At 33.8% G+C, this 24,661-nt stretch overlaps 1 protein-coding gene across 3 annotated transcripts in view; it reads left to right on the top strand.

Annotated features, from left to right (window-relative positions):
• The window catches only part of SHPRH (SNF2 histone linker PHD RING helicase), an 83,064-nt gene that overhangs the window by 34,208 nt on the left and 24,195 nt on the right, over positions 1-24,661 (top strand). For all 3 annotated transcript variants that reach the window (XM_008006739.3, XM_008006740.3, XM_008006742.3), the window contains 11 exons: positions 3,477-3,565; positions 4,467-4,559; positions 6,986-7,093; positions 8,032-8,174; positions 8,959-9,132; positions 9,443-9,505; positions 10,464-10,689; positions 12,371-12,514; positions 13,619-13,720; positions 18,082-18,153; positions 20,991-21,179. In XM_008006739.3, coding sequence (XP_008004930.1) covers positions 3,477-3,565; positions 4,467-4,559; positions 6,986-7,093; positions 8,032-8,174; positions 8,959-9,132; positions 9,443-9,505; positions 10,464-10,689; positions 12,371-12,514; positions 13,619-13,720; positions 18,082-18,153; positions 20,991-21,179 — 1,403 coding nt within the window. The remainder of the gene's footprint in view (positions 1-3,476; positions 3,566-4,466; positions 4,560-6,985; positions 7,094-8,031; positions 8,175-8,958; positions 9,133-9,442; positions 9,506-10,463; positions 10,690-12,370; positions 12,515-13,618; positions 13,721-18,081; positions 18,154-20,990; positions 21,180-24,661) is intronic.

Below are 24,661 nucleotides of genomic sequence, written 5' to 3'. Positions count from 1 at the left end.
GTTATTAAAAAGAAATTCATAGCATTAAACATGTACTAGAAAAGAAAAAAGTTTCATATCGGAGACTTCAACTGCTACCTTAAGAAATTTAAAACAAGAGCAAATGAAGTACAAAGAAATCAGTTGCCCAAAGAAATGTTTGCTTTTTGTAGAATATAAGGAAATATTAAGCCTCTTTGAGAAGCCCATCTGTAGTTGTTAGCTCTTTAGCATAATAGAACCAGAAATGGCAAGTATCTCTGTATCTCTTATTGTGCTAGATACTTGGGTAGAGTTATAAGGATTCTCAGAAGCTTAGTAGAAATAGCTCTAGACAAGAACTGAATAGGATGGGCCTTCTTATATGCTGCAGTTGGAACCCTGTGAAATGATGTATATTGGTCAAAATTTCCGAACTTCAGTGTCTTTGTCAATAAAATATACAGGTGCTTTACTTACCTCAACTATTGTTCTTAATACAAAATGTTGAAGCACATTGAAAACTTTATAAAAACATAGAGATGAAGAATGATGTTATTGATTATGGTAATATGAAGGTTACCTCGGATTCTTACCACTTTCAACCTACTCACAATGTAAATTCTGTTATCAATATCTAATAGAAAAAGGCATATTATTATATATTCCTGTTAAATTGTTCACATATAGTACATGTAACTTTGTGGGCAAATCTCCCCTCTAGGGTATTCCCTAGAAAGTCCTCAATTTAGCTAGCAGTGTATTGTTTATTATTAAGAGAAATCCCCTACCAGAAAGTACATTAATAAAGGATATATTCCTTCTGAATTTAATTGTAATTTCCTTTTTTTTTTTTTTTTTTTTTTTTTGAGACAGAGTCTCGCTCTGTCGCCCAGGCTGGAGTTCTGTGGCCGGATCTCAGCTCACTGCAAGCTCCGCCTCCCCGGTTTACGCCATTCTCCTGCCTCAGCCTACCAAGTAGCTGGGACTACAGGCACCCGCCACCTCGCCCAGCTAGTTTTTTGTATTTTTTTTAGTAGAGACGGGGTTTCACCGTGTTAGCCAGGATGGTCTCGATCTCCTGACCTCATGATCCGCCCATCTCGGCCTCCCAAAGTGCTAGGATTACAGGCTTGAGCCACCACGCCCAGCCTAATTGTAATTTTCTACTTAATTGTAATAGATTTGCTGCTTTAAGTTTTTATTAACTTTATAGTGATGTGTTAAACAATATTCATTTTTTAAAGTAACATTACATATATAACTTACATAAATTAGATTCTTCTAATGTGAAGATCAGACAGTGAAGGTCTGACTTCTCAAAGAAATCTAAAATTAATTTCAAACTCTAAAAATACTTGCTTATATGTAAATAAATACGTGTGATACATTAATTCATATTCTGAGATTCTCCTTGACTGGTATTAAACACATTTTATTATTCCAATTTTGAATATTGTGTTTTCTGCAGATGATTTTTGGAGAAAATTAACTTGACAATATCAAATCCACTACAGTTTACTCAGAAATGTTAGCGCCATCAAGTGGCTAAGAATGGGTATTTCCAAATTTGACTTAAACCTTTATAACATTGAATATGGGTATTTTTGTGTCTTCCTCAGAAAGCATGTCTTTTTAAAAATAAACATGAAAAACCAGGTATTATAGTGAATAGGTCAAATTCAGCTGCTTCACACTATAGTCTAATCACTATACCTTCTTTAAAAGGTATGGTAATTATGAAGAGAAAATTGTTAAATGAATTATTCTCTATAAATGATAGTATAAATACTGATAGAATTCATAATGTCCTTTGAAAAGCTTTTATCAAGACTCTTAACTAAAAAAGAACTCACCGTGAAGATAACTGAATGTTAATGCCTGCGTTATAATGTAACTTTATTATTGTGAAAATAATCTCGCTTATTTAAAGGGAATAGAAATTGGCTGACTACAGTTCTTTGATAATGTGTGTTTTAGAAAACTTTGTATTAGCTAACTAATAGAACTAGATGTAAAGCAATAGTATAAGAGCTATTGTTCCAAAAATTTCTTTTAAATTAGGTATTTTGCACAACACTGAATATGCATAATGCCACTGAATTACACACTTTAAAAAGGGCTGAGATGGTAAATTTTATGTATGTTTTACCAAAATTAAGATATGTGTATAAACTTATATATGAGCTAAAAAAAGAAACGACTTCAAAATTTACAAAGGTTTGCATATATATATATATATATATATATATATATATCATTGTAACTATGAACATGGTCCTAATTACATGATATTCATCAAACCAGCTTGAAGTTTTTTTAAAAAAAGAAGTATGTGTGATACTTAGGAAAAAAACTTGCTCAGCAAATAAGAGCTAGAACATCTGTGTACCTTTTTTGGTATTTGATTGCATGGTTTTGCCACTGTTAGATTTTTGCTTTGATAGTATTTATAATTTACCTGTTTTGAATTTTCCAAGCAGCAATTAAGATAGATTCTATTATTCAAGCCATTAAAAATGTTCATCTCTTATTTTATTGAGGTATCATCAAACTTTCTATATAAAGAAGTAGATAATACATAGGCATTGCAAGCCATAAGATCTCTGCGCAACTATCAGCTTGACTGTTGTAGTACAACAGCAGCCACAGGCAGTACAAAAACAAATGAGTAGAGCTGGGTTCTAATAAAACTATTTATGGACCTTGAAATTTAAATTTCACGTCACGAATTTTTTTTTTTTTTGAATTTTTTTCAACTATTTAAAAATGTAAAATTCATTTTAAGCTGATGGGCCCAACGGATAGGCAGAGGGTAGAAATGACCCGTGGGCCATACTTTGCCAGCCTGTGCTTTAATCGATACTTTTTGAATTGCTTTATTTGAATGAGGTGCTAATTATGAATAGTAGAAAACAGCGTACATCTCAGACTAACTGATTTGTGTGACCAGAAGTAGAGGTGAGATCTCTAAGTTTCTGACATGAAGTTTTTAATTGCAAATTATTTGGCCTAATACCAAGAACAATAATAGCTACCAAGAATAGTATATTTTTCTGATCATTATGTGTAGGTTGGTCGGAGTGTCTTAAATTTTTTTATAAATAATCTATAATTACCTTAAGTTTTTCCTTAATTTCAATCATCATAATGACTAGTGATTGACACCCTTTAACTTCAGCAAGAGGAAATGTTTTTGTCTAAATTAAAAGTTTATCCAGTAGCATAATCTCAAAACATTACAGACAAGTTTGATTATAAACATATTTCAGTATAATTTTAAAACATTACAAATGTAATATAAGAACATTATATTCCATGGAATTAAAAAAGGAACTGTACTCAGCCTTTTGTAAAACTTGGGCAATCATATTAATACCAAGTCAGATTTCTTTATTAAAAAAATAGGTATAATCATTACATTTTATTTTTACAGTATTCTTAAATAATGGACAACTAGATGACATTGGGAGCTAAATATGTGACTCTCATACTTTAAATACATTTTAATTCTTTAGGTGAGTATGCCTTGGCAGCAGAATTGTACAGAGAAGTGTTGCGCTCCTCGGAGGAACACAAAGGAAAACTCAAAACTGATTCACTTCAAGTAAGTAAAGACTAAACAGTTTCATCATATGTATTCTGTTTGTTTTTTTAACAAAATAATTTTTCTGAACATTTAAGAAGGTAAATGGTAACAAACAGTCATAATCACTGGATGAAACTTGGGATTCAGTCTTCTCAATAAGCATTTTAGGTGATTTGTGTGTACACTATTTGAGAATCAACTACTATTCTATTCCATTCAGGGACGTTTTGGGCACAAGCCTGACAAGGTAAGTCTATATAAGCTACATTTAAAAATAGCTCAGAGTACTTGTACTTCCAAGAGTAGGTCAGTTTTATCACTTTTGCATATGAATATCAACATATTCACATGGTTTTCATTAAAAAGAAAAGGAACTAAGCAATAAAATCTATCTAATGATAATTTTTAGAGGTCATTAGGGAGATTTGGATATATTAATTATAATACTTCCCTGGGATCTATCATTGACTTCTTGGATCTGTCATTGACTCATATAAACAAGGCTCTGTAGCTAAATAGGAAGTGAGCATGGGTTTATTAATTTTGGCAAGATTAGGTTTGAGTCCCAGGTAAGATGTCATTACCATTCAGAATATTGACCTTGGGACTGACTAACATGTTCACAAGTACCAGAGTGGATATTTAGAGGAACATATGAAAAAGTGGAGGGAGAGGAAAAATTAAATATAAATCTTATATTCTGCATGGATAAAGGTTACAAAAGGCAGGTCCTAGACCTTAACACCCTGCTCTTGAGTAAAGAAAACAAAGTAGTAGTACCCAGATTGTTTTATAGGAAAAGTATTCAGTGATATGATCTTAATGTGGTGTTAGTGTTCTGTGTGCCACATTAATATTAGGTTCTCTTCAGAGTCTTCTTCATTGACTGTCATAATTATTGCCTTTGATTTGTTTGTAGAGACTTCATGCTACCCATAACTTAATGGAATTGTTGATAGCCAAGCACCCAGGAATACCGCCTACCTTGCGTGATGGCCGACTTGAGGAAGAGGTAATTATTATTTTTTTCATTCTGTCTGTGAAAGTATATTTTCTTCAAACTTTATGCTCCATATAGTTGATATATCCTAGGACATACAACGTATGAATAAATGTAATCACGTTTTCCTGTTACTTTGATGTTTCAAATTTTGTCGTGATTTTGGGTAGCAGAGAATGGCGCAGTACGTATTATTTGGCTTCTCTACTGATCTACCTGCAGTTATGTGATAAATGTTTGTTGTAGATATGGCTGTTGGTAGCCAACAGAACGGGATGTAAATAAATGAGTTTTAAAAAGGAAACTTTGATCTCATGGCAGATCTACAAAAGATGTAGCTTAGTAAATATACAAACTTTTGCAGTCTCTCCACCTTTCTCTATATTTTTTAAGGGGGTAAATAAAGTCAAATTTTTGGTGGTAGTTGTCTCAAAGAAGTTTCCTCTACTAAAAGTGTTGCCTGTTTTTGAAAGAATGACATCGAAGAGTGATATTATAAATTATTTTACTATAAATTGTTAATAGCTTATTATGCAGATTCTTCCAGGGATTTTTGCTGTTGTTAAACATTAAAGAGCTAAATCAAAAGAGGTATGTTTGAAATGTATTGAACCTATAAACGGAGCCTTTATTTGTGTCGTCAAGATAAAAAATGAAATATGCACAACCTTTTTGCACTGGTTGTTTTGGGGATGGAGGGGCTCTGGTAAACTATTTTAATTAACAAAAATTTTATATATTTATGAGTAGAGAGTGATATTTTGATATATGTAGACACTAGAATGGCTAAATCTAGAAGAAAACCTAGGTAATACCATTCAGGACATAGGCATGGGCAAAGACTTCATGTCTAAAACACCAAAAGCAACAGCAACAAAAGCCAAAATGACAAATGGGATCTAATTAAACTAAAGAGCTTCTGCACAGCAAAAGAAACTACCATCAGAGTGAACAGGCAACCTACAGAATGGGAGAAAATTTTTGCAATCTACTCATCTGACAAAGGGCTAATATCCAGAACCTATAAAGAACTCAAACAAATTTACAGGAAAAAAAACAGCCTCATCAAAAAGTGGGCAAAGGATATGAACAGACACTTCTCAAAAGAAGACATTTATACAGCCAACAGACACATGAAAAAATGCTCATCATCACTAGCCATCAGAGAAATGCGAATCAAAACCACAATGAGATACCATCTCACACCAGTTAGAATGGCAATCATTAAAAAGTCAGGAAACAACAGGTGCTGGAGAGGATGTGGAGAAATGGGAACACTTTTACACTGTTGGTGGTACTGGAAACTAGTTCAACCATTGTGGAAAACAGTGTAGAAATACCACTTGACCCAGCCATCCCGTTACTGGGTATATACCCAAAGGATTATAAATCATGTTGCTATAAAGACACATGCACACATATGTTTATTGTGGCACTATTCACAATAGCAAAGACTTGGAATCAACCCAGATGTCCATCAGTGACAGACTGGATTAAGAAAATGTGGCACATATACACCATGGAATACTATGCATCCATAAAAAAAGATGAGTTCATGTCCTTTGTGGGGACATGGATACAGCTGGAAACCATCATTCTCAGCAAACTATCGCAAGAACAGAAAACCAATCACCACATGTTCTCACTCATAGGTGGAAATTGAACAATGAGATCACTTGGACACAGGAAGGGGAACATCACACACTGGGGCCTATTGTGGGGTGGGGGGAGGGATAGCATTAGGAGATATACCTAATATAAATGACAAGTTAATGGGTGCAGCACACCAACATGGCACATGTAACAAACCTGCACGTTGTGCACATGTACCCTAGAACTTAATGTGTAATTAAAAAAAAAAAAAAAAGAATGGCTAAATCAAACTAATTAACATATCAATTACCTATTTTTATTTGTGTGTGTGTGTGTGTGTGTGTGTGTAGTGAGAACATTTAAAATCTACTTTCTTAGGACTTCAGCATATGAATTTTGGGGAAACAAAATTTAGTCCCTATCACCTATATTACTGTATATTCTCAAGGATTATTTTTAAACTGCAGTAACTCTAAGAAATTTTAATAACTCAATTAGCCAAATTTTAGAAAGGTGTCTTTGCTTTGCCTATCATTTGAAATATTACTGTTCTTTTTCTCCCCTCTTTGCTTATTCTAACTAAAAAAATAATTTAAATGAAAATTTGGCAAACAAGTCTTTGGTGTTTCTTAAATTTTGTTACTTCGACAGGTACATTTTGTTAACTTCCATATATAAGGAATTTTTAGTGTGACTTTTATGTTCTCTACAGTGTAGTTGTACTTATATGTTTAAATGCAGTTAAGTAACTTTAAATATATAAAATGAGCCATTCTTCTTGAAACATCATACTGAATTATATTCTGGATTGGGAGTGAAAATTTATATTCTGTGTTTCAACACAGGCCAAACAGCTGCGAGAGCACTATATGAGCAAGTGTAATACAGAAGTTGCTGAAGCCCAGCAAGCTTTATATCCTGTGCAGCAGACTATCCATGAGCTTCAAAGAAAGGTATGCCAAAATGCAGTGTTTCTTACTTGTATTTGTCTCCAGATATCATTTTGGGTTTTGGTTTTTTTGTGGGGAGAAACTTGAATTTTTTATACATCTTGGAATTCCTAGCACCTAGTGCATTGCCTGACCCACAATACAAGTTTATTTAACTGTTAGCAATGATTATTGGTTGAATGATCAATAAGTCAACTATTTGAATTGCATAAATAAGTCAACTATTTGAGTTCTCTTTCTTTTGAACTCATAGGTTTTCTCTGACCTTGAGTATATAACTGTTGTCTTTTGAAGTAAAGACTTCTGTACCCTCCTTTTTATCTTGTTTCTGAGATGTTTTAAAATGTTAAAACATTAGAACCACAGTTATTTTTCCTGCAGAATTTATACCATTTGTCATTTCTAAAATTTCACTTTTATGAAATCAGTAGCAAAATCTGAAGAGGTTACACAAATACACTTTTATTTTCAATGTTTAAATCAGGTGTTGCAAATTTTTGTCTTTCTAATTTATTTATTAGTATTCATTAAGTATTCATTATGTTATTCATTAAGTAGAATCTAGTTCAATTAGTTAAAGATTAGAATGAAGGCTTTCTTATGCTAATAAAGAGACCTGTGACTTTTCACATATATAGATTATTGAATTTTCATTTGGTGTTAATAATTTTTTTAGTTACAGCCTTGTTATATAAATGCATACAATAAATTCTCATTTATCCAGAGTAGCTAGGAAATAGGGGTTTCTTTTTAATTATATTTTCAAAAGAAGAAGCGAGCATTGTACATGGAATATGTATACTCATCTCCCCTCTGTGATAGTCCTTTTGAGATTAGCATTTATTACTTTCTTTGAATTTTGACGCCACCCTGCCCAGTGATGGAAGCTTTGTGAGTACTAAAAAAAAATAATAATTGATTAACTGCTACCTTTTTTACAGATTCATTCTAATTCTCCTTGGTGGCTAAATGTGATCCACAGAGCAATAGAATTTACTATTGATGAGGAGCTTGTTCAGCGAGTGCGAAATGAAATAACCAGCAACTACAAGCAACAAACTGGCAAGCTTTCTATGTCAGAGAAGTAAGAAAACAGGAAGAAAAAGTGTCTATCATAACTTTAAAAGCAAAGAAATCCTTGTATTTTTTAGTTTCTAATTTTTCATTATTACTGACTTTTTTTCTCCATTCATAAACTTATACACACACATTCATACTTCTTTTTTGCAGCCTTTTTTATGGGTACTATAATTGGGTTTAACTCACAACTGCCACATACCTTTGTTACTTTAGTTACTCTAATATTTTACACTTCATAATGTGAGCACATTAGTAACTATTGAAATTATACAGGAAAAGTGCTTGGCAAAGTGCCTCGTATATAGTTCATAATTACAGATTTAATTAAATGTATATACATATATATATATTCAACCAAGGAGTATAACTCTTAGCCATTTTTCTTCTTTCTTCCCAATTTTCTGCTTTTATGTTTCATCCTGCAGGCACCTCCTCATATAGAACAAGGATGTCAGGAGGGCTATCTGTAGTCAGGCTTAAAACGGAAGAATGTGGCAATCGTACACTTTCAAAGATATCTGAGACAGAGACATACATTTTTCCTGCTCTTTTTCAGTTCCTGATCACAGGACTATCAAATTTTTTTTGGTGTCTTTTACAGTAGACAGCCCAATATTAGACTTTGAATACACTAAGGAAAACTCAGTCAAATGTTGCTGGTTTAAAAAAAAAAAAAAACCAAACAGCAGTTTCTTTAACACTTTGTTTGGCAACCATTTTCTGAATTTAAGGAAATTGACCTATTATTCTTTTCTTTGTGTTGTGTGTGGTGCTGGTGTGGGAATCAGGTTCCGTGATTGCAGAGGTCTTCAGTTCTTACTTACAACACAAATGGAAGAGCTAAATAAATGCCAGAAGCTAGTAAGAGAGGCTGTAAAAAACCTGGAGGGACCTCCATCTCGTAATGTTATTGAGTCTGCAACAGTCTGCCACCTCCGACCAGCCAGACTTCCTCTCAACTGGTAGGTAATGGAAGAAATCATACAATGAAATGGTACTATTTAAGTTAGATTTCTTAGAGAAGAAACAATTGACTCATATAGTAAAGGTTTTTTTGTTTTAATTGAGACGGAAGTAGAAAGAGATGTATCAATCTAATTTAAGAAAAAATAAAGTCTCAAGGACAAGGTATGAAAAACCATGTGATTTCTTTTTTCTAAAATGGCGTATCTAGTAGAAAGAGAAATGAAATTAAAATATTAAGCTTCTCCTTAAAATTATCAGATTGCTGGTTATGTTTGTGAATGTTTCTCTGTTAATCTCTTTTTTCAGCTGTGTCTTTTGTAAAGCTGATGAATTGTTCACAGAGTATGAATCAAAGCTGTTTTCCAACACGTAAGTTCTCTATTTGATTATTACCTGTCAAGAAAATGAAACATTTTTCAAGACTCAGTATTTGATATGACTATATTTTCCCCCACAGTAACCTTTATTATATTGTTTCTTTAATTAAATTGATGAGTACACCTTTGGCATTTTGATTGTTTAATATGCCCAATTTTACCTATCCAGAAGTTACCCCCTAAATGTTCTTAGTGTAGTAATATATAACTAATTGAGGTGCAGTTTTGGGGAGTGGTAAAATCCTGGACTCTAGAGTCCAATGGATTCGAATTATACAGATTTTACTAGCATTTTACTGCTATTCGAGGTAGAACTTACAGTGTCTGGCATAACTTCTTCAAGAATAAAGAATGACATAATCAAATATGTTATTACTTTAATAAAACCATAAGTAAACATTGTCACAAACACCTGGATTCTCAGAGGGAAGCTTGCTAGAATAATAAATGTGTCCACTTTCATCCAGTTATGTTACTATTCTGTTTTAGGTCAAATCTGTTTCTGTTATTACTGAAGTAAATAATACATTTCTTCATGTTTCTATCCAAATTCTGTTCATTCATCTCCAACAGATATAACTTCTCTAGAATAGAAATTTTCCCCGCATGTTTCCTTGCCAAGCGTTCACTTCTGCATGTGAAGGAAGAAAACAAGATTTTTGTGTTGTGTTATGGCAAATGAATCAGTAGTCTTTTTGTTTACTACAGTCTACACGATAGAATTAAAAAAAAAAAAAAAAAACTGGCCAAATTTATGATGTTTTCAGCTTTTCCAGGGTTTCTTTGTTTTTTCCAAAGACTTCCAAACATGTTCTTTTAGAACTCACATTGAAAGTTGTTGTTGAAGTTACTGACCCTGCTTCTGTATTTGCTTTGCTAATATCACTCATTTACAGTGCTTTTCACTCACTGATAGCAGTTACTGTTGTTTTGTTCTGTTATGTTTTCAGAGTCAAAGGCCAGACTGCAATATTTGAGGAGATGATAGAAGATGAAGAAGGACTGGTGGATGATCGAGCACCTACCACCACCCGGGGTCTCTGGGCAATAAGTGAGACAGAGCGATCTATGAAAGCAATACTATCATTTGCAAAATCACATAGGTTTGATGTTGAATTCGTTGATGAAGGAAGCACTTCAATGGATCTCTTTGAAGCATGGAAGAAGGAATATAAGGTATAGTATTTTAAAACTTCCTTCCAAAATTAAAAATTCCTTCTTTTTTACATCAATTTTGACTGCTACTTTTTCTCTCTCTCTAGTTTTTTAAAATCTTCTTTTCGGATTGGGGTGGCATAATTTCTCTTTGCCTAAAATGTAATTGTTGTAATAAAGGATAGCAAATACCATAATACTCAAAGACATTCTATTTATTAAACTACTATAAGAAAATCATTATTAAACTGGAACTTATATGAAACTTTTTGTTTAGCCATGAAAGTGTTTTCATTCTATTATTAGCTTGATCTTCCACTGCTATTGTATGAAATTTAGAGCTTTGTTTTCGTTCTGTGAATAAGAAGCAAGCACCAACTACCTTAAAGACTGGGGAACATAGTAAATACTTCTCATCCTATAAGTCTGGAAACCATTCCAGTGAATAAAGACCAATATGCCCTTTCATATTTGTTCTTTAATGATTCCATCATATTAAAACTCTGTACTTGAGATTTCATATTCATTAATTTTCAATTATTGTTTTATTTGCATTAGTTATCCATTGTACTGCTTTGCAGGTGAGATAGGTGAAGGAAGGAAAGAAGTGTTTTATTTATTATGACATATTTTCATTCAGTTTCTTTTTTTTAAAGTCTTGCTTTTTTAAAGTAGGATAAAAATTTTTATGCAGAAAGGTAGTTATTTGTACTATCAGTTCGTATGTCATAAATTGGGGAATACTTTTATAGCATCGAAATCATTGGTTTATAATAATTTTTTTCTCACACATTACTCTTGTGAATACAAAGCAGATTAACACAGTTAATTACAGTAAGCTTTGGAAGAAGTGTTATGTACGATGTGCAGTTTCCCTTGTATTCTTCCTTTCGACTCAGTTTGGCCACATGCCCTTTATCCAGAAGAGAGCTTATTGTGCAGTTCTCCCAGGTCTTTGTACATTTTTTTTGTGCATAACTTTGCAGACCTTTTCACAGAAGAGCAACTTGAATGAGGTCCTGCTATGCATATCCACCAGATCTACCTGAAAATGTAAAGTCAGTGAAGAGAGCCTGTCAAAAAATGCATACTGATTGATACCATTTCTGTGAATTTCAGAAACATATATAACTGAATTATTAAGAATACGTTTCATATAGTGTAAGTGCAGTGAAAAGTGTAGCAGAATAAGTACAATTCAGAATAGTGGTTGCTCCATGGTTAGGTATTGAAGGAGGGATATGTGAGGAAAGAGTGATACAGTTGAGAAAGAACATGCAGAGCCTTTCTAAGGAATTCATATTATTCTTTCTTAAATTAGATGGTGGGTACTTGATTGTATATTTTAGTATTCTTCATGCCATTTATACATAGTTGAATATGTGAAATATGTTATAATAAAAACATTTTAAAAAAATAAAACAGAGAAGAGATTCTGGCAGCCTACAATTGGACTTTATCAAGATTTTTGGTCCTACCAAGAAATCTTTGTATTCTGTTCCTGAGAATCTAAAGAGGCAGTGTCCTATAGAGATTTTTTCATTCACATTTCATTCTAAAAATGACCCCAGGAACTACTTGTTTTAGACACATAGCGAAAAAATGTGAGATCTCATTGAAGATGTTTGCTGAAGGCACATCTTGGTGGTTTTAACCAGTTTTAATTACATGCTTTACCACTGTGTTTGTCTTTTCTGTTCAGTTGCTTCATGAATATTGGATGGCTCTGAGGAATCGTGTGTCTGCTGTTGATGAACTTGCAATGGCTACAGAACGACTAAGAGTGCGTGATCCTAGGGAGCCAAAGCCTAATCCGCCTGTTCTTCATATCATTGAACCACATGAGGTAATTGGCAAGTAAATCACAGAGAAGGGAACAGCAAGCAGATGTCACAGATATCAGAGACCCATAGAAGAGGCAGAATCAGGGCACTGAGCTCTACTATAAGTGTATATTTAATCTCCATTTTTAATTTGACCCATAGAAGATTGTCTTTGTAGATCAAAAATGGTCGAAGATGAGCAATTTCGTATCTATTACATGCTTAGCATTTTGGTGCATCTTGTTTCTCTCCAGGTTGCACGTTCATCTGTTTTTGAGTTTAAAACCTTGTATGTGCTATTAAGACCAATGGATATTCTCAGTCACTTTTTAGACATTTTCTGTTACCTTAGTTTTATCAGAACTAGAAAAATCTTCCTTAAAAACAACTGAAACCTTTTCTTTTGCAGTGTTTCTTTTGCTAATGATGAACTAATATTAACAACTTTACCTTCTAATAAATTTGTCTTTGTAACTCAGGTTTAAAAACAGTACTCCACCAATCTTTTTTATTCTCCATTAAAAGATATTATTTCCTTTATAATTCATTATTCCTTATTTGTTTAGTGCTTTAAGTCTTTCTGTACAGCTTGGAGACTGTAATTTGGAAAAATTTAGATATATTCATTATATACTATCTCACTTAAATGTGAATTCTGAATTAAGTTTTTCTGAGAAAATACATTCTTGTTTGAGTGTTCCTTCTCTGTCTGCTGTATTCTACCAGGGGGACAGAGGAAAGAAGGGCAGAGAAATTCTTTCCTGGATTTCATGAAATCACTGAGGCCAGAGCAACAAATCATGTAACTTTTCTTTATTCCATGGATGTATTACTGAAAAAAATGGTACATAATAGAATTTAAGTTTATTTTTTGTCTAACTTCAGGTACACAGGGACATTTCCTATTTGAAAGAACTCTGCACTGAATTGTGCCTTTCATGAAGCAAAAAAAAAGAAGTCATTTGAAGTATATTATCTAGTATCCATTTTGAAAACTTGTGTTTTAGAATGTAAATGGGTTTTTTTAAAAAACAGAACATTTGTGTTACTGGATAATTGTTCATATTTAATATAATTTAACTGTCTTTCTGAAAGAATAAAGAAGTTTTTATTTTTATTTTCTTTAGGTAGAACAAAACCGAATAAAACTACTGAATGATAAAGCTGTTGCTACATCACAGCTTCAGAAAAAACTTGGGCAGCTTCTTTACCTAACTAATTTGGAGAAGGTATTGTTTTTAAGACATGCTACTTTTTCCTATGCTGTATTATCATAAACGATTTTAGTGACTCCTTTCATAATGGTGCAAATTTTTTAAATTAATATTTTGTGTTATATGAGTCCAAACACTAACTATGTCTCTACAATAGCTACAGAGATCACAGAAGAATATTGTATCTATAGAAATTATATTATGCAGATGATATAGAAGGCATGCACTGTATAGTAGAGAACAATGTAAATGGACTGTAGTTCAAAGCCTCGAATAGTAAAAGTATTACAACATATCTCTTGGTGAAAATGGCATAATACAATTTATACACATGCATTCATTTGTAAATACAAAAATACTTTGTAATTTGTTATTTGAAACTGTGAAGTGTGTTTGGAAAGCTACTAAATCAGAGTACATGGTGATAAAGGTAGACTTCAAATATTAAGTGTAATTCAAAACACATGTTCTGAGTTGTGATCTAAGTATTATATTGGACACTGATGAATTGGTGGGTCATTGATTAAATATAATTTCATTTTATTGCAGGCATTCATATTTTGCTAGTTGACAGAGAACCTTCTAGGGGCAAGATATAGTAGTAAATATTTGGATAGGGCAAGTGAGGACAAGCTATAGATTTGAATTCTTCTGGAAACTGGCATAACATATATTTAAGTGAATCAGTAAATCTCAGACAAAATGAAAAGTTAGACATTCATTATAGATATAGCATGGCGACTAAGAAGATAGACTTTGGATCTGGACAGCCCAATTTTGAATCATGACTCCACTATTTTCTAGATATGTGACTTTATTTAAGTTATTCACCTTTCCTCGCATCATCAGTAAAATGAGAATGATATCAACACTACTTTATAGTATAGGGCTGTCTTGAGGATTATGTGAATTAATGTATGTAAAATGCCAGAGTAGTTTCTGCTCTGTTAAGCACTTTCTAGGTTTTTGCTGCTATTAATATTATTAAGATCATTATTACTGTTATGATTACCAACACTTGTTCTGAAAGGTAAAAAGAAGAAAAAAATTTAAAAGTTTCATGCAAATTGCTAACATTAAGAAGATAACACTTAGGCTGGGCATGGTGACTCAGCACTTTGGGAGGCCAAGGAGTTTGAGACCATGCTGACCAACATGGTGAAACCCCATCTCTACTAAAGATACAAAAAATTAGCCGGCATGGTAGCACACGCCTGTAATTCCAGCTACTCGGGAGGCTGAGGCAGGAGAATCACTTGAACCTGGAAAGCAGAGGTTGCAGTGAGTTGAGATCGTGCCATTGCACTCCAGCCTAGGGGACAGAGCGAGACTCCATCTCAAAAATAAAAAAAAAAAAAGATGACAGGAAAAATGTCTCAACATTCCTGGGCATAAGTTTTTTAAATGTAAGATTTCTATACTTTAAATATGATAGTCAAAATAAAAAGACAGTTATCTTGTACGTCATTGTTTATATGTTAAAATATTTTTTAAATTTTAAAATTTTAAGGATATAAATAATCTACCTAGGAAAATCCATTTGGCTATTAATAAAAGAAAAAGCATTTAATCTATGATGATGGAAAAATCAAATTACACGGATGCTATTTTCTGCCAACAAGTAGGCACAGATATTTTAAATGATTACACACCCCAGTGGTGAAAAAGGGCAGGGAATGGATGCACTTTATGCATTACCAATGGAAATATAAATTTATATAAGCTTTTCCTAAAAGCACTTTAACAATATCTATCAACAATTTTATGTAGGTTGAACATCTCAAATCCAAAATTTGAAATGCTCCAGTGAGCATTTCCTTTGAGTATTGCATCAGCACTCAAAAAGTTTATGATTTTAGAGTGTTCTAGATTACAGATTTTTGGATTTGGAATGCTCAACCTGTATGTGAAAGAAAGGAAAAGGAAAACTGGACAACATAGATAAAATGAACTGGAATCTACACGGTAGGATTAAATGGACATTATAGAACTGCAAAAATACAGTATCTGAAATCAAAAACTCACTGAATGGAAACCAGATACAGAAAAAAACAGGATTCATGAATTTAGGTACAGTACAATAGAAAATACCCAATTTGAAGTGGCATAGATATAAAAAGAGCAAAATAGGGCAAAAGAGATTTGAGACACAGTTGTTTGATCTAGCATACTTGTAATTTTATAGATCTAGCATACTTATAATTGAAGTTCAAGAGGAAGAGAATAGGACAGGAGCTTGAAGAGATAATGGCTGAGAATTTTCTAAAACTGATAAAAGTATGACAAATGACTCAAAGATTCAAGAAGTTAAGAAACACTAAGCAGAATAAGTAAAGAAAAAAACAAAATACTGCCTAAGTACATCATAGTCAAACTGCTGGAAACCAAAAATAATGAAAAATAGAAATAAAAAAAGTTGAGAGATAAAACACTTAATACTTACAAAGGAGCACTAATAAAACTGGTGACTACATAGAGGTGTTTTTCTTTTCACCTTTAGAGATGTTTCAGTGTTTCCATAGTTTAACCAGTTGACATTGGAACATCTTCAAACTGCTAAAAGAAAAAAAACAGCCAAGCTAAAGTTCTATACTTAATGAAAATTTCCTTTTTTAAAAAAAGTGAAATGAAGATATTTTCAGGCAAACATAAACTGGAAAAAGTCATCTCCAATAAACCCACATCACAATAAGTATTAAAGGAGCTTCTTTGGATTGAAGGAAAATTGTTTCAGATTGAAGGATGCAATTACAGTAAGGAATGAAGAGCAAAAGCTTAAATACGTGAATAAATATGCAAGGATATTGACTATTTAAAAGCAACAGTGCTGTCTTATGGGTTATGCAACATATAGAACTGAAATATATGTCAGTAGCACAAAGGAAGGAGGTAAGCAGAGGTAAACTATTATAAGATTGCTCCAGAGGAATGGACAAAAAAGTCCGTAAGGCTATTGATCATTTGAACACTAATGAACAAATATGACCCAATTGACACAGACCACTACACCCAACAACTTCAGAATGCATATTTTCTAGGTGTACATGGAACATTTATCAAAATAGACCTTATGCTATTTCAAAAAGCAGCTCTTAAAAGTATGTGAGAGCATGTTTTCTGACTGAAGAGGAATTTAAACCAGAAATCAGTAATGGAAAGGCAACTAGATAAATCCCTAAAAGTTTAGAAATTGACAGGATACTTCCGAATAACGCATGGGTCAAAGAAGAAGTCAAAATGGAGGTTAAAGAATGCTCTGAACTGAGTGAAAGTAAAAATATGTGACAGTGCTTAGAGGAAAATTTATAACTTGTTTAACTTAAGGATCTGCAAATTATGCATGGGAAAAATTCATCCCACTACCTTTTTTCGTAAGTAAAGTTTTATTGGAATATAGCCACACTCATTCATTTATCTATTGTCTGTGTCTGTATTCATGCCACAGTAGCAGAATTGAGTAGTTACAACACAGATCATATGGCCCACAAGGCCTAAAATATTTATAATCTCACCGTTTATATACATGTCAACTCTTTATTGACATATTGGAAAAGAAGAGCTATTGTGAATTATGGTAGATTATTTACAAAGTGCTACAGCAGTGACCCTCCCATTCTTGTTGCCCTTTGGAACTCTGTGAGACTATCTGAAAAAGCCTAGTTTACCTTCTTGAGCAGCAGAACCCTCAGCTCAGCCCTCCGTGCAGAACAGATAGCCTACCAACTGCCAAACATGAGCATGAGGCCTTCATAGACCATCCAACCCCAGCCAACTCAGCCCATCCCCAAATCACCTGTAGTATCATGGGAAACATGTTTGCTTTAAGTCACTAAATTTGTAAGTGATTTATTATATGTAAAAAGGAAAACTGGACAACATAGTAAAATGAATCGGAATCTATATGGTAAGAACAAATGGACATTATAAAACTGTAAAATATATACATACATTATTGATTTACTTATAAAAATCAATAATTAACAGAGGAAAAGAAAAATTCATTGATTCAATTTGTTTAGATGCCTTATCTGAAAATCTGTTACCTGAAATGCTCCGATGAGCGTTTACCTTGATTGTCATGTCAGCACTCAAATAGTTTGGATTTTGGAGCATCAGATTTCGGATTTTGGATTAGGAATATTCAATCTGTATGATTAAAATTGTTTTCTTTTTTTTTCCACTCCTTGAATAAATGATATTTGTAAGTAAGTCTCAGGAATAATAATGTTAGGTAATATATTGATGGGTCATCTACATTGTTAGATTATGTAAATTATAATTGCCAGTATTCATTTCCATAAATGAGTTACAAAACATGGATCAGGTTTTATATGTAAAAATGTAACTAATATATTTTTTAATTCTTTTTTGGATAGTCTCAAGACAAAACATCGGGAGGTATTAATCCAGAACCTTGTCCAATCTGTGCTCGACAGCTGGGAAAACAGGTAAAATTATAATAAACATCAGATACATTTATAAAATACCTTATGGTTTTCAAAGGTTTCTACATAAAATTTTTCTTTTGCGCTCTCTCGTTTTTCCCACCACTAGTTTCTATGAAAGGCAAGTATTACCATCATCTTAAAGATAGCACTAGAGGTTAGGTGACATGCATAGGGTTAGATATTTGAGCAATGCTTTTCTGAAATGGGAAGTGAAAAAATATTTCTAGAATGACCCCATCTTTTTCATTAAAGATGCATAGTTTGGAACATTGTTTCCAGTCACAAGGTTGTGTCCAGTAATTTGACTTTGTCAGGTTAATATAGTTATTCAGTAATTATACAGAAATGTAATATAACACACATAGATTTACTTAAGGAATTACATTAGTATAGAATCACAGTTCTTACTTGCCAGTATTAATATCTCATAATACTTGTACTTTAGAGTACAAATTAATCTCTCCTACGGAAATTTAGATGTGATTTTGGTAGACCACTTAAATATATTTCTTTGTGAATATTAATATACATAACGTTCATAAACATTCTTTAGGAGAACTGCAATTTATGAAAATACAAGTTTCTGCTTTCTATGATAAATCTATGTGTGTGTGTGTGTGTATATATATATATATCAGAATATTCATTGCCCTTGAAAATTTGAAAGATAAGCCTATTATTGTTGAAGAAGTAGAGATATTCTTGCCTGTTTTTTTCTATGGAACCGAGAGTTGAAAGGTAAATATATGCATTCCATATTCTGACCAGTAATAATCAAGAAGAAAGTACCTTTTGGTTTCCAAGATGTTGGAGAAGGTGAGATCACAAGAATATGTGGTAATACATCTTAAAGGGAAAGATGCTACATTGGAAACTGAGCAAATAGTAGTATACAAATGCTGGTGACTTCTGACAAAAGTCAGTGATGAAACTGTGATAAAAGTTGTGATAAAAATGGAAGAAATCATGACATAAAGTAGTCTTTTTTGCTTTTAGTTTTGATAAGATTTATGCAACTAAGTGACTGTCTCAGACATTTTATTTCATTTTGTCTTAAAACATTTTCAGTTTTTAAAGTTCTTTCATATACATTAGTTCATTTAATTGTAGCATAACCTAGAAGACCATATTGGATTTCAATAATAGTAACAAAACTACTTTTCAAGCCCTGTTCATATTCACAGTGTATAGTAGCTATATATTTTTTTTCCTTTTTGACTCCCCAGTTCTCCCCTTCTTCTAATTTAGAGTTATTAAATTAGAATCTATCAGAGATGACTCATATATACCAGCTGATGCCCCTGGAGGCATTGTCATTTGTCTCTTCTGTTTGGGTCAGTCAGCTTCCTGTCACTCCTAATGCTCAGGTGCCAGGTATCTCGTTGCTTCTTCTCCATTGCACATGTAGGTGGACCTGTCTTGATATTTAGTTCGTCCATTTTGAGCTCCATTGAGTCAGAAAACTCCTTTCTAATAGAGTACCCCAGTGGCGCTAGAGGTACATAAAGTACAATATAGTGCTGCTCTGTGTCATACAAAAATACTAGTAAAACAGCTCTTCAGTTTCATTAATCTTAACTCCTGTGGACTCTGGCAGAGGTGCAGCTAGAGAACAGTAGGAATAGTATTAGCTGATAATAGGCAAAATAGTGGTTTTAAAACCAAGCTTATATACCTCAATTTTCTCTTCTTTCAATGTGAATTCTTTTCCTAAGAGCATCTTAGTTGATCCAGCAAAGAACCTCAAGTGGGCCAGCCTCATACTTTCTTTCCATACATGTGCATATCCTAAAAAAAAAACAAAAAACATAGCTTAAGGATTTAGAAGTTTTGTCACTCAAAAGACAGTTTTTCTTATTGTTTTTACCAGATGAAAAAAGTTAAATCTACATTTCTAAGATGCCATAGCTTTTAGAACTTACACCTAGACTAAATCTATTGCTCTTTTACATCTCTCATTGCCAAAGAGGGCAAAAGTCTCCATGGTATGTTGCAGAGATTCACAGAGGATTATTTTATTTTTTCCAGATAAGACAAGGGGTTTCTTAAAAATTTCTTTTTGGCCAAGTGCGGTGGCTCACGCCTATAATCCCATGCCAAGGCGGGTGGATCACGGGGTCAGGAGTTCAAGACCAGTCTGGTCAACATGGTGAAACCCCTGTCTACTAAAAATACAAAAATTAGCCAGTCGTGGCAGCGAGCACTTGTAATCCCAGCTATTCGGGAGGCTGAGGGAGGAAAATCGCTTGAACCCTAGAGGTAGAGGTTGCAAGGTTGCAGTGAGCCAAGACTGCGTCATTTGCACTCCAGCCTGGGTGACAGACCGAGACTATCTAAAAAATAATAATAATTTCTTTTTGGTTGTATTTTTAAAAAAATAACCAGAACCACTTTCAAAATAAATTTGAGATACTAACTAACCCATAATTATTTTCTATATAAGTGCTTTAATTGTGAAAATATAAATCTGTTTTTTAAACTAAATGGAATATGTCGAGTATGTTATTATCTCCAAATTAATGTTCTGATTCCCTCTGTTATATCTATTGTTAGAGTGCTGAAGGACTGATTTACGTTCCTCCCAAATACAGAAATGAGACCACCACCTTTCTACAATGACTATCATGCTCACTTTTAGGATGAACACAACCAAAGATTATGAAAGCTTACTTTGGAATAAAAAATTAATTTAAAGACACAACTTGGCTTTATGACAAAGAATATTAATGTCATAAAATCTTTGGGAAGAAAAATTGTGATTCTCTTCTCCTTTTGATATACTTCTAAGTTGTAAGGCATCTTTGATAGCACTAAGGCTTGTTCTGTTTTCTTTTTAGTGGGCAGTACTGACCTGTGGTCACTGTTTCTGTAATGAATGCATTTCTATAATTATTGAACAATACAGCGTGGGATCTCACAGAAGCTCCATTAAGTGTGCAATCTGCCGCCAGACCACATCTCACAAAGAAATCTCATATGTCTTCACCTCAGAGAAAGCAAACCAGGAGGAGGACATCCCTGTGAAGGTAAAGTAGGTCAGGAACACGTAGAAGCATAGGTAAGGCAATATAATATAGGAAGCAGTATCTGATTAAGAAAGCATGAGCATCATAACAAGCTTGACAGTGAATAGGTAGATACCACTGTTGTCCATAGATATACTGCCTGAAAGCCTCAGCTTAACCATCTAATTTTTTATTGTGAGAGGAACACAGAATGCTTATTCAAACATAATAGTGATAGTCATGTACACTGTGGCTAAAATGTAACAGCTTAAAATTCCAGTTTCCTATCATCCTCTATAATATTGCTATCTACCACAAGTAGATAGAGGTCTGGTTACATTAGAGATTTATTTAAAGTAAGAGTTTTCCTCATTCTTTTACTCAACCCTGGATCTAAGGAAAAAACGATGTGTCTAAACAGAAGGATAAAATAAATTGGCTAATGAACGCAGCTACAAGATAGATGTAATGTTCTTTTTAAACAGCATGGATTGCTATTTCAGGGTAAAGCCAAATTTTGGCTTTATTTTCCTAATTTTTTTCCATGCTTCATTCAGAATTTTAAGAAAATTGCTATAATTTGATATCCAGACTGGATCTGTAATTGGATTTACTGCTTTTAAGGGGTATTTAATAAAAAGCCAAGACTATTTTGTTCTTTCTTTTCCTTAAATATGCTTTTTTAATATTTTTTTTCTAACCAAACTTAAACAAAAGACACATCAGTATCTAAATGTAGTAGCAAATGTGGGCTTTAAGGAATAATTAGAGAATGAGAATTAGAGAATGGTGGGGTTGACTCTTAAGCAAGATGAAGTATTCTTTATTCCTTCTTCTGAGTTTTTGATACTCTCTTTTCACTTTTAAGTAATGTGGTTTGTAAGTAGAATCAGCTATAAGTTGAAATTCACTACCAGTAGTTAGGCAGTTATTAGGGTACCCTTCTCCCAAGAAAACTGTAGTTGCATTAAATAACTTTTAATTGCTCTTTTTCACTGTTATTTGAGTAAAACCTGAAAATATCAGTCATATTGCTCTTTAGTCTGTTGGGATAAACAGAATCCCACAGTTAGAATAAACGTTCATCCATTCATTCCACACATATGTATTGGACATATACTAGCACACAGGCGGTGTGCTAGGCCTCATAGACGCAGCATACACATAAATAAAACAGATATGGTTACTACTCTTGTGGAGATTGGTGAAGGAGTTTGAATTGGGGCAAGAAGCACAGATGTTAACAAATAATGTGTTATAATTGTGATAAGCACTACAAAAGAACAAAGCTGGAAGCATCACGCTACCTGATATCAAACTATACTACAAGGCTACAGTAACCAAAACAGAATGGTACTGGTACCAAAACAGACATATAGGCCAATGGAGCAGATGATTTGGCTGATGGCAGCCAATGATTTGGGTGATGGCAGTAGAAATGGAGAGACGTTGGGTATATTCTAGACATGTTTAAGGTAAAGATAGTAAGAGAATGTTGGCAGCATTAGTGAAGGAGATTTCATAGATCACCCCTGGTTTCTGATGTGAATAAGCAGGTAGGTAGTGGTATGGCTAATGATATAAGGAATTTGGAAGAGGATACATTTAGACATACCATATTTAAGGTGCCTAAGACATCCAAGTAGAACTGTCCAGAAAAGTGTTGATAAGTGGAGCTGGAGATACAAAATTCAGAGTCACTAACAGAAAAGTTTGCTTCAGATCACGTCCTATGAAGTCCTTAACTTTAAAAGATTGAATCAAGTTGGGAGGGCTGGAAAATGAGAAGGAACAACCAGGGACAGGCAATCCAGTGGGGTATGCTGGCAACAAAGGCCACAGGGAAGCTCTGCTTCGGTAAGGAGGCAGTAGTTCTGAAGGTGGATCAACTACAGTATGGACTAGTTTGTCTAATGAGGTCACTGATGACTTTAGAAGGAGCTCTTTTAATACAAATGTAGAGGCAGAAAGCAGATTGGGAGGGATTGAGGGATGAGCAGGAAGTCAATAAGTACAAAAAATGCCCAACTGTTTCATAAATTTAACTGTGAGATAGAAGCAGAATTGTAACCAGAAGATATGAGTACAGAAAGACATCACTTTTTTTTGGTTGTTTTGTTTAAGACAAAAGATTCTTGAGCATGTTTAATCTCCAGTGGAAAAAAAAGGGTAGACTGAAGATATAGGAGAAAGGATAATTTGTAATATAAGTTTCTTGAAAAGAAGGAGAATGTTGATGTATAGAAAGTAGAGGTTTCATTGAAGTCAAATATCTGTTGAGCACAAAAGATGTAAACATAAGTGTTCTTATCTGAGAATGGGAAATTATAGTCATTGCAGAGAGGACAGGTCTGCCAGATGTGACTGTAGAAGTAGGTGACTCAAGTGAGAAGGAGAAGAAAAGATGCTAGAAGATTAAACAGTGAGACCTGAATTTTGGATGAGTTGTCCAGACAAACAGTATGTAATATCTAGAGTTGAGGTATAGAGTAAATTAGGCACCAAAGTTAGGGTTCAGTAAATTATAGCAAAGAGTAGAGTTGGGATAACTGGGCTTCAGGAGGCTCAAAAAATGGAAGTTGTTATACAAATGAGAACTAATGCTCTGAAACCTGCATTTGCGTACCAGCAGTCAAATGCAACACTCAAATCCTTCTTTCAAAAGGGCTGCTGAGAGACCAGTATGTTTAGAGGATAGCCAGGTTCTAATTAGAGCAGGGAAGTGAAGAGCAGTATTTCTACAAGAGGTAGAAAATATGAAACAGTTTGTTTCATGAAATACAAGTTCCAGGGGGCGCCAGCGAAAGGTCCAGCAGTGAAAGAAGAAAAGTGAGAGGGTGAACAAGCAGGAAGGAAGTGCAGGACAGTATAGGAGGAACAGAATAGGCAAGGGTACGTGATGAGAGCATCATGACCTAAGGATCATCTTGTCCTGTTCCCTATCGGTGAATCCCCTGAATACATTTTACAGTCAGCCCTGTGTGTCTGTGGATATAGCCAACCATAGATCAAAAATATTTAGAAAAGGAAAAATTTCATGAAGTTCTAAGGGGAGAACTTGAATTTGCAGCATGCTGAGTTTACGTTGAATCCATGCAAATGAAATGATGTGTAGGGATTACATAAGGTAATCTGGAGATGATTTAAAGTATACAGGAGGATGTGTGTATGTTAAATGTAAGTACAGCATCATTTTATACAAGGGCCTTGAGCATCCTGGGATTTTGATATCCACAGGGGTTTTGGAAGCAGTCAGTCCCTCACAGATACTGAGGGAGGACTGTATTTTTAAAGCAAATGCCTAAGAGTTACTGAATGAAGAGGTAGGTGACTTACGGTGCAGCCGAGGCATTTGACAGTTACTCTTTATCCTGCCTGCAACACTGAGAGCTACGCTCCTTCCCAGTCCCTCTCTCCGCCTTTCTTCCCACTCCTATAGTTTCTCTTTTCCTTCCCATAAAGATAGTCTTTCTTAGCCCTTCCTTTTTTCTCTTCATTCTCTT

Source organism: Chlorocebus sabaeus, chromosome 13, assembly GCF_047675955.1.
Source record: "Chlorocebus sabaeus isolate Y175 chromosome 13, mChlSab1.0.hap1, whole genome shotgun sequence".
NCBI classification, from domain to species: domain Eukaryota; kingdom Metazoa; phylum Chordata; class Mammalia; order Primates; family Cercopithecidae; genus Chlorocebus; species Chlorocebus sabaeus.
Note: the sequence above shows the minus strand (reverse complement) of the source record. Positions and strands in the feature narration are given on the sequence as shown.